Consider the following 12,836-nt stretch of genomic DNA (forward strand, 5'->3'; position numbering starts at 1 on the left):
CCCAACCTCTGTGAACATCCTCCAGTGGGCAACAGGACTTCAGAACAGTAAGTGGGACTGGTACTTCACCCATGGCAGAGACCAAGGGCTCACCTAGTGATGGGAGCTGCTTGCATGTAGCTCCAGCAGAACAGGGAGACACGTCAGAGGATCCTGGCTGGGAACTGAACAGACAGCTTCCTTACCAGAGGACATAGGAAGCAACAACTAAATCCCACCAAGCACATATCTCCCAGGGAGACATAAAAGATAATACATTTTAGGGCCATTGGGATGCCCTGGGGTTCAAGGCCAGCTAGTAAGACAATGACTAAAAGAAGCGGAGTTGAGCAGCAGCCACTAGACTGAAATGAGCCTTTTATATGGAGGGTCCTGGCAGGAGCGTTTCTTCATGTGCTGACTAGCTCTACACGAAATCCACATGAAGCCCCCTCCTCTCTCCTTAGATGCCGCTGGGCCACACTGAAGACTCAGAGTTCTTATCTGCAACAGTGGAAAGTAGACAAGGGTTTTTAGGCTAGGGAGCTGGAGGTCATTCTGACTTCTGTGTGAAAAACAGGGCAGAGAAGCCTCTATGTACTCCCTGGAGGTGGAACAGAAATGTGGAGACCCAGCCATGAAAGAAAACGTGTGTGTGTGTGTGTGTGTGTGTGTGTGTGTGTGTGTGTGTGTGTGCATGCGCGCGCGCACACACGAATGAGCATGCGCATGCACATTGCTGAGGATCCAGTCTAGGGCTATCCACTTGCAGCTCTACCACTCAGACCCATTCCTACCCGGGTTGCTTTGCTATGCAAGTTTTTAAGTGAGAATCCATCAAAGAAAACAGAAACTCACACAACGTGCTTCCCATACCTAATTCCCAGTTAAATAATTTAAAAAATATAAACAAAGAAACCAAATGGTATGCTGAGAATGTGGCACACCTGTGAGGCACGTGGGGCAGACGCATAAAGCATAGAGTTGTGTTCTCAGCACTGTACACAGCAAACACCCAGACAATGCCCAGAGAACCTCAGCAGCTCAGTGGGAGACGGAAAAGCAAAGCCCAGGACACAGAGAGTAAACCGTAGAATAATGTGAAAAAGAGCACCCTTGCTTACTGGTGGCCAGGGAAGTTCAAATGAGAATAGTCTGAAGCCATGTGTCACCAGATTACCAAAAACATACACTGGTAAACCTAGTACTTAAAAACTGGTGCTGGCAATGCAAGCTATAACAACTTTTGGTGAGGAGAATTAGCATTTATCTATTATAATTAAACAAGTGTAACTCATAATTCCATTAGAAGATCTGATTTGCAGAAATAAGGGCAGTAACATACAAAGATATATATGTATGTATGTATGTTTGGATACCTATGTAGACAACAAACATATATACATATGTCAATATAAACTACCAGCCTTAATAACACGTATGTGTTGCTCTTGCTGTTTATGCAAATAGGATACAGGAAGTAGCTGCAATGACTAATGACAGAGGACTGTTTTAATGAAAAATGAGGCACCCATTGTATGAAATACCATGTAGCCCTTGTCAAATTTTCTTTTTAAAAAAGATTTATTTATTTACTTATTTATGTATGTATAGATTGTTCTGCCTGCATGTACACCTACATGCCAGAAGAGGGCACCAGATCTTGATGGATGGTTGTGAGCCACCATGTGGTTGCTAGGAACTGAACTCAGGACCTCTGGAAGAGCAGCCAGGGCTCAACCACTGAGCTATCTCTCCAGCCCTTGTTTGTTTTTAATGTACTTAATTTTAAATGAAAAGATAATTCTGTCTGCTCACATGGAGTGGAAATCCCATGAGGCAGAGGTCATTCTCGTCTTGCTGTCTGTCATCTCTCAGAAACAAGCAACCCTTGTACCCAGGAAGTACCTGTAGAATGGATGCATGACTAAGTCACTCTGCTACCTTGGCTGTAATCCAGGTCAAGTGCCACTTGGAAAGCAGAGAGTAGATGAGAGTCTTGGTCAGCAAGTGCCACAGACTCTAATGTCTTCTCACCTGCCCATCTACTTTCCCCTTGCTCCTCATTTTTGTTCTGGGGAACAAATGAGCCCCCATTACACAGCGTCTAGTTGGAAGAATTACTTGGGTGTTTAAGTTAGGTCATTGGGGCCCACTTGTCAAGAATTTGACCTTGGGCCTCAGAGATGGCTCAGCAGTTCAGAATACATACTGCTCTTGTAAGAAGACCCAGGTTTAGTTCCCAGCATCCACATGGGGGCTTAAAACTGCCTGTAACTCTGGTTCTAGGAGATCTGGTCCACATAAAATAAATGTACACATAAAAAAAAAGGAACTGAAGAGATGGCTCTAAAGGGCTGATCTTCCAGGACCTGGGTTCAATTCTTAGCATCCGCATGTCAGCTCTCAACTGTCTATAACTCCATTTCCAGAGGATCCAACAACCTCATGTCAGTGCACATAAAATAAAATCAAATAAAATTTTTTAAAAAGTTAAAATGTTTAAAAAAGAGAGAGGGACATTGGCTTGAGTAGAACCTCATGGAGATGGGGTATGGGGAGCTGATTTAGCCTCCTGGGAACCTCTGACAAAAACAGCCTTTGGTGCTTGTAACTCAGTCCTTGTAGCAGATTCCCAGTCTTTCTGGGGAATCTGTGAGTGTCCTCCCCCACTAGCATCTTTCAGGTAATCCTACCCTCTTGTTCATACACACACACACACACACACACACACACACACACACACACACACACGTATAAATGTGTGTATATATGTATGTATGTATGCATGTAATTTTTTTTTAGCAGACCATTAATCAGATGGGTTTCTGTTACTTGTAACCAAATTGCCCTAATGGCATTCAGAACCAGCAGAAGAATGCCAGTAGTCTTCTTCCATGGCCCTTAAGCCAAAGTAATCATAAATCCGCTGGGCCCCAGCACAGCCCTGGCTCTACCTGTTGTTGGGGGCTAGTTGGCAAAGTTCCCCTTTGTCTCCTGATACGTGCTCACTCTGCTTGCAGCCATCCTTTCATCTCCATCCTCTTGACAACATGAGAAGTCATATCTGTGCTGCCCCATCTGAGATGCTTTTCCAACACGACAGCATAGATCCATCCACAGATATGCCTTTGAGAACGTAATCCCAGCACTTGGAAGGCAGAGGCAGGAGGATCTCAGTGAGTTCAAGGCCAGCCTGGTCTCCAGAGTGAGTTACAGGACAGCCGAGACTGTCTCACAGAGAAACCCTGTCTCACAAACAAACAAACCAAGAGAACCTAGGCCTGGGATGTAGCCCATCTTGCTTTGATACTTGACCTACAATTAAAGCTTTCTCATGATTCCTCTTTGGTAAAAGAGAGATTCTTTAGATATTTCCACTATAATATTCTGATGAGGTGCTTCAGGGATGTGTTAAAATGTTCAGCTTTAGCTCTTTTGTCTTCCAGATACTCATCTCTTTTCTTCCTTGTCATCTCCACTACCATTTATGAAAATGTTGAGTCCGGTAAGTAGGTCCATTCACCAGGAGGCAGGTAATGGCAGGGCTGGGAAGATGGTTGTTCATGCAAAAACCATGGTTTTCACCTCAAAGGGGATAACAGGTAGTTTATTCTAGAGCCAAATATAAATGATCTCTACTCAGGAACACAGATTTAGGTTACTCTAAAGTTCTGACATAGTAACAGCTTCATGACATTTTATAATCAATACACTGTCAATTATAAACCAGTACACTGTCAAGTATGTTGCCATTAGGTAGATAGGTCACACCCATGTGGGGAAATCTCTGCTACAGCTCTCTCTGTGTTAGCTAATGACATTTTGAGATTTTAGGCTGTTAATATATTGCAAAATGTTTCACCTGATAGTCACAAGGATGTGTCAGACACAGAAGGAATGGCTAGTAAGGGGACTGACAATAGTCCAAGATAAATTGTAGCTAGGCTCTGGACCTGCAGAATTCTAACCTCTCCATGGTCATTGAAGTCATCATCAATGCATCGACCTCATAGAAATTTCAACAGAAGGCATCGCTTCTTTCTAGGGAAACTTTCGTTCACATGGCTCAGTCAGTAAGTGCTTGCCATGTGAGGCTAATAACAAGTTTGATCCCTCAGTATCCATAAAAATTAAGTGTGGGTGGAGCTTCCCCAGTGCTGGGGGTGGGAAAAGACAGAATCCTGGGGCTTGTAGAGAGTTGTTCTTGCTGAATTGATGAGCTTGGGTTCAGCAAGAGACCCTTTAAAAATTAAAATTTGCTTTAAAAAATAAAGCTAAGGGCGATAAAGAAAATATCCAGTTGTCAGCCTCTGACTGTGCACACACACAAATGCTCAGAGGCATCCACACATGTGCATTGATGTGTACATTCACACACATGGATGGGAAGGAAGCAGCACAGGATTACGGTGGGATTCCCATGTCTCCATAAGGGCCAGGGCCTGCATGACTGAAGGTCTCAGGCTTAACTGGCTGACTACAGGGAAGGGTGAGTCCAGGCAGCATTGTCCAGAAACCAGAGAGCAGCCCCACTGCTGAGCTGACCCTTTTGGTGCCTCACTGCAGCAGGACCACGACTGAACTCAACCCACAGCTTACAGTCACCTAGTTAGGCGATATGCTGAGACACATTTCCCAAACCGTTTTGTTTTATCCTCTTAATAACTCTACAACTTAGATGGTATCATCACAGTCACCATCTTTGTCACCATTATTGTCACTACCACCACCAATAACAATATCATACTATCATCACCAGCACCTCACCACCAACAATACTAAAATCGATATCACCATGATCGCCAAAATCACTACCAAATCATTACTGGCATTACCATCACTGCCATTGTATTAACATACTACTTTAATCATCATCTTTGCCACCATTCCATTTAAGCTAATCCCCAATTTAAATGATGTCTGAAGGACTCAAAAGGTTAGGTGACTTGCCCAAAGTTGTCCATCAGTAAGTGATAATAATAGGAATTAGATTCAGATCCCACATCCCGTATCTCCACTGTTCCCTTGGTGCTTGGATGGCTTAGGATTGATGACTTCCATTCCCATGGATCCCTCGTGGCGAGTTTTTCCTTCTACGCGTCTTTGAGTCATCAGTCTGAGAGTTAGATTCCTGGTGTTCTCTTCCATTAAGGAAACTGTATGAATGTTCCTAGCAGCATGATGCATAAAAACAGCAAGAGGCAGGAACAACTCAGTTGTCATCAACTGATGAAATGATAAATTGTGGAAGAGTCACTCAATGCAATGTCCTTGAGCCTTGAAAAAGAAGCAAATGCTGATACCTGGATGAACCTTGGAATCATGGCAACTGAAAGCACCCAGACACAAAGAGCCAGACATTGTGAGATCCTACACTTACAATAACCACAGTGAGCAAAGCTATAGTCAGAAAGTCGTTTAGTGGTCACCAGCAGTGGGGAGGGGGTAATGGATGGGAAGCCTAGTGAATATAGAGTTCTTTGGTAAGTGATGAAGATATTCTGGAGCTCTATAGAGGTGATGGTTGAGTAATATTGACCCATATGCTATAATTGAATAAGATAGTGAATTTTGTGTTGTATATTTTTCCAAAAGGAAAACTCATTGTCCATTACATCTCTCTGACTGATGCTAGGCTAAGTGCTCAAAGAAGAGTACTTGAAGCACAGTACTGTGCCTACTGGTGAATTCTTAGCTACCTACAAATGACAATTGACCTTTTTGTCATAGGAAGCTCTTCTTCCAGACCCCAAATTCCAAAGTACTTACTTCATAGTTTGAACCACAGAACACATCACTCTTATACTGAGAAGATGCCCTGTGACAGATGCTACCCAGGTCTGAGAGTTCACCAGCAGTTTAAAGACTGCATTGGTTTTCTTTGTGCTGTACAGTCTGGGGAAGCTGACATTTGGGTGAAGTTAAAGGCCCTTCTCTCTTTGATCAAGCAGCGCAAGACTCGGCTGGAGCGCCGGATTGTTGGTGCAACCAACCGGTGGCGTTTTCCCCAACAGTATTTCTGTGGGGACCTGCTGGCCCTCTCCCAGATGTGCAATGTTTTGAACATAGATCTAGAAGAAGCTCTGAAGAACCCAGAAAGGTAAGAAGGGTGGAAGGCCCATAGTTATGGGATGGCAGCCCAGGAAGGGAGGGGAGGGGAGGGGAGGTGCTTGATAACTAGACCATGCTGGATAGATAGTCCAGGCATGTCTATAAGGAAGCTTCACTAGAAGATCATTCATAGGCATGGACAGGGTCTAAAGTGACTTCTTGCTCTGACAAGGTCTGCTGGTGGTGACTGGAAAGCAGCTTTTCAGTTCCCCCATTGGATTCTAAATTCCTCATCCAGGGACCAAATTTTCTCTTAAAAAAAGCTCCATGGTTAAATGTTTTTGTTTTGTTTTGTTTTTATTTTACATATCCATCCCAGTTCCCTCTCCCTCCCTCCCTCTTTCCCTCTCTCCCATTCTCCCATCCCCCTCCCATCCCCTCACTCCACATGTAAGGTGATGCCTTCCAGGAGGGGTCATCTAAATCTGTCAAGTCATTTGGAATAGGGACTAGGCCTTCCCTCCTATGGCTAAGTGTTTTGATGTGAATTCTCATGAATTCCCATTTCTACCCAGGCTATTGTTCCCCTTACCTCTCTTAGTTGGTAGTCTCAGCATCAAGCTAGACCATTACTCCTCCAAATTGTGAGTTCTACCTGTCTGGAGGACACAGCAATGGACCTAATTACAGAAGGCTCCTTCACTTCCAGGTGCTTTTGCCCTGGCTTGGGGTCACTAATCTCTGAACCAGTTCTGTCTCATGCACTCATGGTTAAGTCCACCTAGGCAAAGGCTGCTCCCTGAAGCAGTATCTGGCATGGAAGATCTTCTGGTTCCATGTTTGCTGAGTGACTGGTCAATGTGACCTTTAGTCTAAACCTCACTGAGCCCATCACTTTCCTCATCTGTGAAATGGTGATGATGGAAACTCCCTTGAAAACTCAATGGATGAATAAATCTGGTACACTATATTAGTCTGTGTATTAGAAATGCTTCTTATTATTCTTACAAGCAAGTAGATGCTACATAAATTGAACAATTATCTTGGTAGAGTCTGCCATGGTGTGGGGGAATCAGATTTTGTTTCACAAACATGGGATTGCAATTCTGTCTTTATATTGGGAATCAATCCTTGGGACTGTGAAAAACTCTTGGAAAACACGTTAAAAGTTCTAATTTTTTTTCCCTGTTTACTTATTTTTTTTATATAGATAGACAACACTTAATTTAGGTAATAAAGGAAGTATTCCTAATAATGTGTACCTTTAGATACCAGGAGACTTTCTGATGTCACATTCCAAGGCCAGTATGTGTGTGTCTGGAATTGTACTGTATAGCACACACGTGTCCCCCAAAGCACACACTGCTCCCCAACCCTACCTGATCAGTAAAGTCCTGGGCCTGTCTCTTGTATTGTGAGGCTTCTCCCACAAGGGGTCATTGTCAACTTTGACAGGAGCCAGATCAAACTGTAGTAAACATATTGCATCAATGGTCACTCAGCTTCTGTTTATTTTGGGTCTGTGGCTATGCCTTGGACAGGTCAGTGCCCTGGGTGCCATCCAACTGGCAAGTTCTGCTTGTTGTGTCTGTGGGTTTCCAGGGCGTGGGGGACTCAGAAGCGCAGTCCTAGACACTGTGCAGGGCTCTGTAGCTAGCATCACTTAGAGTACAGAGTGGGGCTGGGGGCTGAGAAACATGGAAGTATTGACTCCTTTCATACAACTGTGATTTCTTATATACAAATTGAATATGCTTTCTTATATGATATTATTCATGGGAAAACCTTTAACAGACACACTCAAAAATAATTCAAGCTGTCTTGGAGGGTTCTGGCATATGTAGATGCACACTGTCACTTACCCAAAGAGGTAAGGTGCTGCCCAGCCAAGACTTAAAGGAAGGGCCCACCCACTACAGACCCAGACATGATGGGAAGTGAGCCTACAGCCCTTCTTGGTCCCTGATTGATCTTGTCCTTCCATCCAGTCTGCAATGTCAAGTCCATATCAAGGACAATGAGGTCATGCGGAGAGATGAAAATATCAACAGGAGATCCCTTGATATTTTATCAGGGTACAGTTCTGTGAGGGCGAGTAGGGACATAGGGCCTGAGTTATTATAGGGAGACAGAAAAGCAAATATGAACCAAGTGTAGGCTTAATGGTAGGCCCTTCACACATTCATCCTTCTACCCTCCCAGTCATCTTTTCTCTTGAGACCAAGAGGCAGGTCCCTAAGTCACGTGGACCCAGGTCTGTGTAATTCTTCTCAGTAAGTCAGATTGGAGTTCTCAACACCTAAGTATCAAGCCAGCATTCCCATGTGTGGCTTGTTATAGGAGACTTATACATCCCTGAGAAGCTTCATGAGTCCCCTTTTCTCTTTCTTCATCGTGGGCCACAACTTGAGGGAACAAGTGCCAGCCTATAAGCACATTACCATTGACCCCTGTCACATTTTTACAGGGTACTTTTCCTCCTGGTGAGTGAAGCCATGTTTATACCATAGATTCTACTAGTGACCCTAAAAATGAGCCAGGGGAAGCAGTGTGTCCATTTTGTCATCTGGCATCTCCTGGCTCAGCTGGCAATGGGGATGTTTGTAAGGCAGATTGAGCTCATGGACAGTGCCCTGTAGTTTCCAAAACCCATCAGTCCCATTTAAGGTGATGGCCTGAACTTTTAACCCTGCCCACATCTTCTCAGACATGTCACCTAAGTGATTGAGGGAGGGTTTGAGGATAGCTGGGTCCAGACCATCACTCCTGCTGAGTAAACAACTCAGGCTCCCAGGCCTTCCTGAGGTTGAGTCATTTGCAGCCATCTCTGTCCTGGAAAGGGTTCCATGCTGTCACTATTATTCCGGAAACAGGCTCCTGCCCAAACCGCCTCCATGCACCTGGCTCATGAGAGCTTATGAATCACTGGAAAACAGCATTCCCAAGTGGACACCAGAATACACAGACCAGATGTGGTCTACAAGTGTCCCTTGGCTGATTGGTTTTCTTAGGACAATCATCTTCTAACTGAATATGTGACTCAAGTTTTAATTTATTTCCACACTCTGCATGTAGAGTACATAGTGTCTGTGAAAAGCATTATCACTGTTGCTATTCATACTCATAGATTCAGAGGACATTGATGCAACACTCATATGGTGACTTGTGCCAGGGCCACTACAGTAAACACTCCTATGTAGAGGACACAGGAGTAGCTAGGCAACCAGATGGCATTGCAGACGTTTTAGTGGGATCTTGGGGATCCATGGGGATGGTGGTGCTGGCCCAGAGAAAGCAACAATGAAGCTTCTCCTAGAACATTAGTAAGAGCCCCTGGAGAGAAAATGGAGAGACCTCAGCATGGCGACAGGACCTGTGAGTGTGTGGGAGCTGCATTCAGGAAACCAGAAAAGGCTGCAGCCAGAGCGGGAGGCAAAAGGTTGTGATGAGGCAGGAGCCTGGAGCTTTGCCAGTGAGCCTATGGGGACACAATGGTGGATCCCCAACAGGAGCGACAAGGCCAGCTCTGTGTGGTATGACCAGGAAAGGATGCAATAGAGGCTGGGACACTGGCAATGACTAGGCAGACAAGAAGTAGCATGGACAAAGGCTAAGTAATGAAGGCAAAGACACATGAACAGGTTGAAGAGAGCATTTCATCAGATGTGACAATGTCTTGTCACATCTTGGCTGGCTTGGGGACATGGGGATCCATGTTCTGAGACAGGAGCTGGGGTAGAGGAACAGGGTAAGGTTTGGGTAGACTGTGAGGTTAATTTTCAGCTGTCCTGAGACTGGCAGTTGGTGTTCTAGAAAAGAACACTCTATGTTCCTCTCCAGCAGGGTATTTATTGAGGACCTCATGTGTGCCATTGTTATAGAGATTTTCCAAAGGCAGTGCCATTCCATAGTCAAGGGTAGCCTCGAATACCTCCTTGGTAGGTCATGCTCACTAGCAAGAACAAGGATCAGTGTTTGGGGTCAGCCAGGTTGAGAGCGAGAGACGTGATAGGGTTCTGTTTTAGTGATGGATACTGTAAGGATAGATGACATGGGATACTGGAATGATGGATGTCATGGGGATGGGTGCTATGAGGATAGATGATGTAGGGATGGATGCCGTGGAGATGGATGATGTAGGGACAGATGTTTTAGTAAAGTAATCAATAGGACGAGTTGTGGCCCAATTTCTGAACCCTGACACGAAACACTATCAAAAGTTAGTGAGTAGCAATAATCATATCAGGAAGAAGACACGTGTACCTCAGGTCATACAGCCAAACTAATGGTGAAGCCAAAAGTAGCCATATGGAGCTACGTGGTCCTCTGGGTCCTATCTGGTGCAGACATTTAAGGTTTGGGGATGTTGCCCTTCTTTTTCCAACTCCTGGCTCATATAACGAGTTAAGACATATAGAGCCTGTCTCCCACTCCTCTCATAACTGTTACAGTTAGTGAAAAAAAAATTTGTTATAAACCTCTGGATCATCTGTTTGTGTTTTTCCTTCAAGATTATGCATTTCAAAATTCCCAAAGCTTTTCTCTGATAATATCGAGAACAATGACGTCCAAAGTGGGGAAGCAGGTGAGTTGTCACCAGTCACCAGTGGATTCAAGCAGAACTATGCTGATTTCATGGCCTGCCTCTGGTCCCTGTGGAAGGGTATCAGCCATGGGAAGATCTCTGTTCCATCAACCACAATTTTTATGTACCACAGTATCTGACATGGGACAGGTGTTTGTAAACACTCTTCTATGTTAAGGAGTGAATCCATGCTCTGCACACACATGTGCATGTGACACAGTAAAGACAAACACACCGATGACAATAAGTAGTCTTTAGAAGAGTCTATACATGAGCTGGAGAGATAGCCCAGGGATTAAGAGCACTGGCTGTTCTTCCAGAGGTCCCGGGTTCAATTCCCAGCAACCACATGGTGGCTCACAACCATCTATATAGGCATGATGCCCTCTTCTGGCATGTAGTTATACATGCAGAGTACTCATACATAAAATATAAATTAATAAAATAAAAAAAAAAGAGTTTACACCTAGCTTTCAGGCACAGGCAGCTGGAGTTTTGACCCTTTGGGGTCATGTAGCTTGACACTTGTCCCAGAGGACTTTTCTGTGACAGGAGCATAAATCAGAATAGGAAAAGACCCATTGAACCAGGTGAGGAAAGTGGGAAGATAAATGTAGTGCTTTTTCTACCATTTGTTATGCTGGAGATGAACCTAAGCCGTCATGTGTACATGCACTCTACCACTGAGCCACACCTCTACTCCAAAGCCAGCCTCTTAAAGGAGGGAAAGCTAATCATTTATTCTCATCTGCCAATTCTGCGGACTTATAGAAGCAGTCGGAGACCTTCTCATGGTGAAGAGAAAGAACACCGGGATTGATTAGGGACGTCTATCATGTAATGGCTGTCTTCAAAGTTGAGGCTGATATCCAGAGAAGGAGCATGCTGGATCTATAATTCTGTTCCTTCCCATGACCACCCTACATATAGGGAACATTTTTTTTTCCTAACCCAGCATAACCAAACTGCCTGAGGTCATCCAAGATTTGGGATGCAAACTCAGTTTCTGAACTCCAACATGAATCAGTATCTTAAGTTGGTGAATTACAATATTGGGAAGGAGAGACAGGTATCCCAAGTCACATAGTCAGACTATTGGCAAAGCCAAGAAACAGCAAGTGGCCTTCTAGATCACGTCTGGTTTGGAGCAATTGTCCCTTACACCCACCCCTCCCCAGCTCTGTGCTAACAGTAGGACTGAGTCGTGCAGAGTCCTCTCACCCACCCACCCCCCTCATGTCTCATCTTGGCAGGGCACACTTACATATTCACCTGCAATCCATTCAAGGTCTCTTCTTAATCATCTATGACAGACACGGGTCAGATGGCCCCACAGAAGGCATCCACAGTTTGCAAAGGGCTTTCTTTACAGTGCCATCTTACTTCAATATGAAGCCCCCTAAGAAAGTCTGCTTAAGAAGGTCCCTAAAGGTCTTTCTGAGACCTTTCTAAGCCCCTGAATTAGAGAGTAGCTTACATGTCTTGGAAAACAACAATTTTGTCAGCAACCCTCAATTGCTATAACCTTGTTCATGTAGCCCCCCTCAAAGCCAGCAAACACTTGGTCCCACACTACACTAAGGCCCATGAAGTCACTTGTTCCTTTTACCTACTGAGTCACTATGGCCATTGGAAGGAGACTATGATTTTTCTCTCCTCAGATGTGATCCTTGAATGCCTTGGCTTCAAGTGGGAACTCCACCACCCTCAGATTTTTCAGTCTGAGACCTTGGCCAAGCTTTACTTGACAGCCCTGATACAGAACACTAGAGGCCGGTCAAAGGAGCTGGACAAGATTCTGAAAGGTAATCTCCCAGGGGACCTGGGTCTAGCACCACAGATACCTTCAGGATTGAGAGAACATGGTCATTGACTGGCACATGGTCATCTTCATTAGAGATAAATCATACTCTACAATGTGAGCTCACCGTGTGTTCAACCTGCTTCCTCAGCCATGGTGTGGAACAAAAGTTCTCATTGCATGGCTTTGGAGCCTAGAGGAGGTAATAGGTGTGGGGCTTCTAGAACAATACCTGACATATAGCAAGTACTCAGTGCATCTTTGCAACAAACAAGTCTTACCTAGCCATATAAGACTCAGAGCCAACCTGCTTCTTAGAGCAGACAAGGTAGATGGGCTATGATGAATCTCCCTAAGAACTTTCTGGAAGGAAAGCATAGTCTTAAAATCTGACTTGTTTACCCTGTACATGCTGGC

The 12,836-nt window shown here is 44.6% G+C and overlaps 1 protein-coding gene across 1 annotated transcript in view; it reads left to right on the top strand.

Moving 5' to 3' along the window:
• Btbd16 (BTB domain containing 16) overlaps positions 1-12,836 on the top strand; it is a 45,348-nt gene continuing 32,512 nt past the window's right edge. Inside the window, exons 1-5 of the mRNA XM_051193164.1 lie at positions 1-47; positions 3,429-3,487; positions 5,934-6,082; positions 10,545-10,618; positions 12,280-12,423. Coding sequence (XP_051049121.1) covers positions 3,470-3,487; positions 5,934-6,082; positions 10,545-10,618; positions 12,280-12,423 — 385 coding nt within the window. The 5' untranslated portion in view covers positions 1-47; positions 3,429-3,469. The remainder of the gene's footprint in view (positions 48-3,428; positions 3,488-5,933; positions 6,083-10,544; positions 10,619-12,279; positions 12,424-12,836) is intronic.

Source organism: Phodopus roborovskii, unplaced genomic scaffold, assembly GCF_943737965.1.
Source record: "Phodopus roborovskii unplaced genomic scaffold, PHOROB, whole genome shotgun sequence".
Classification (NCBI taxonomy): Eukaryota; Metazoa; Chordata; class Mammalia; order Rodentia; family Cricetidae; genus Phodopus; species Phodopus roborovskii.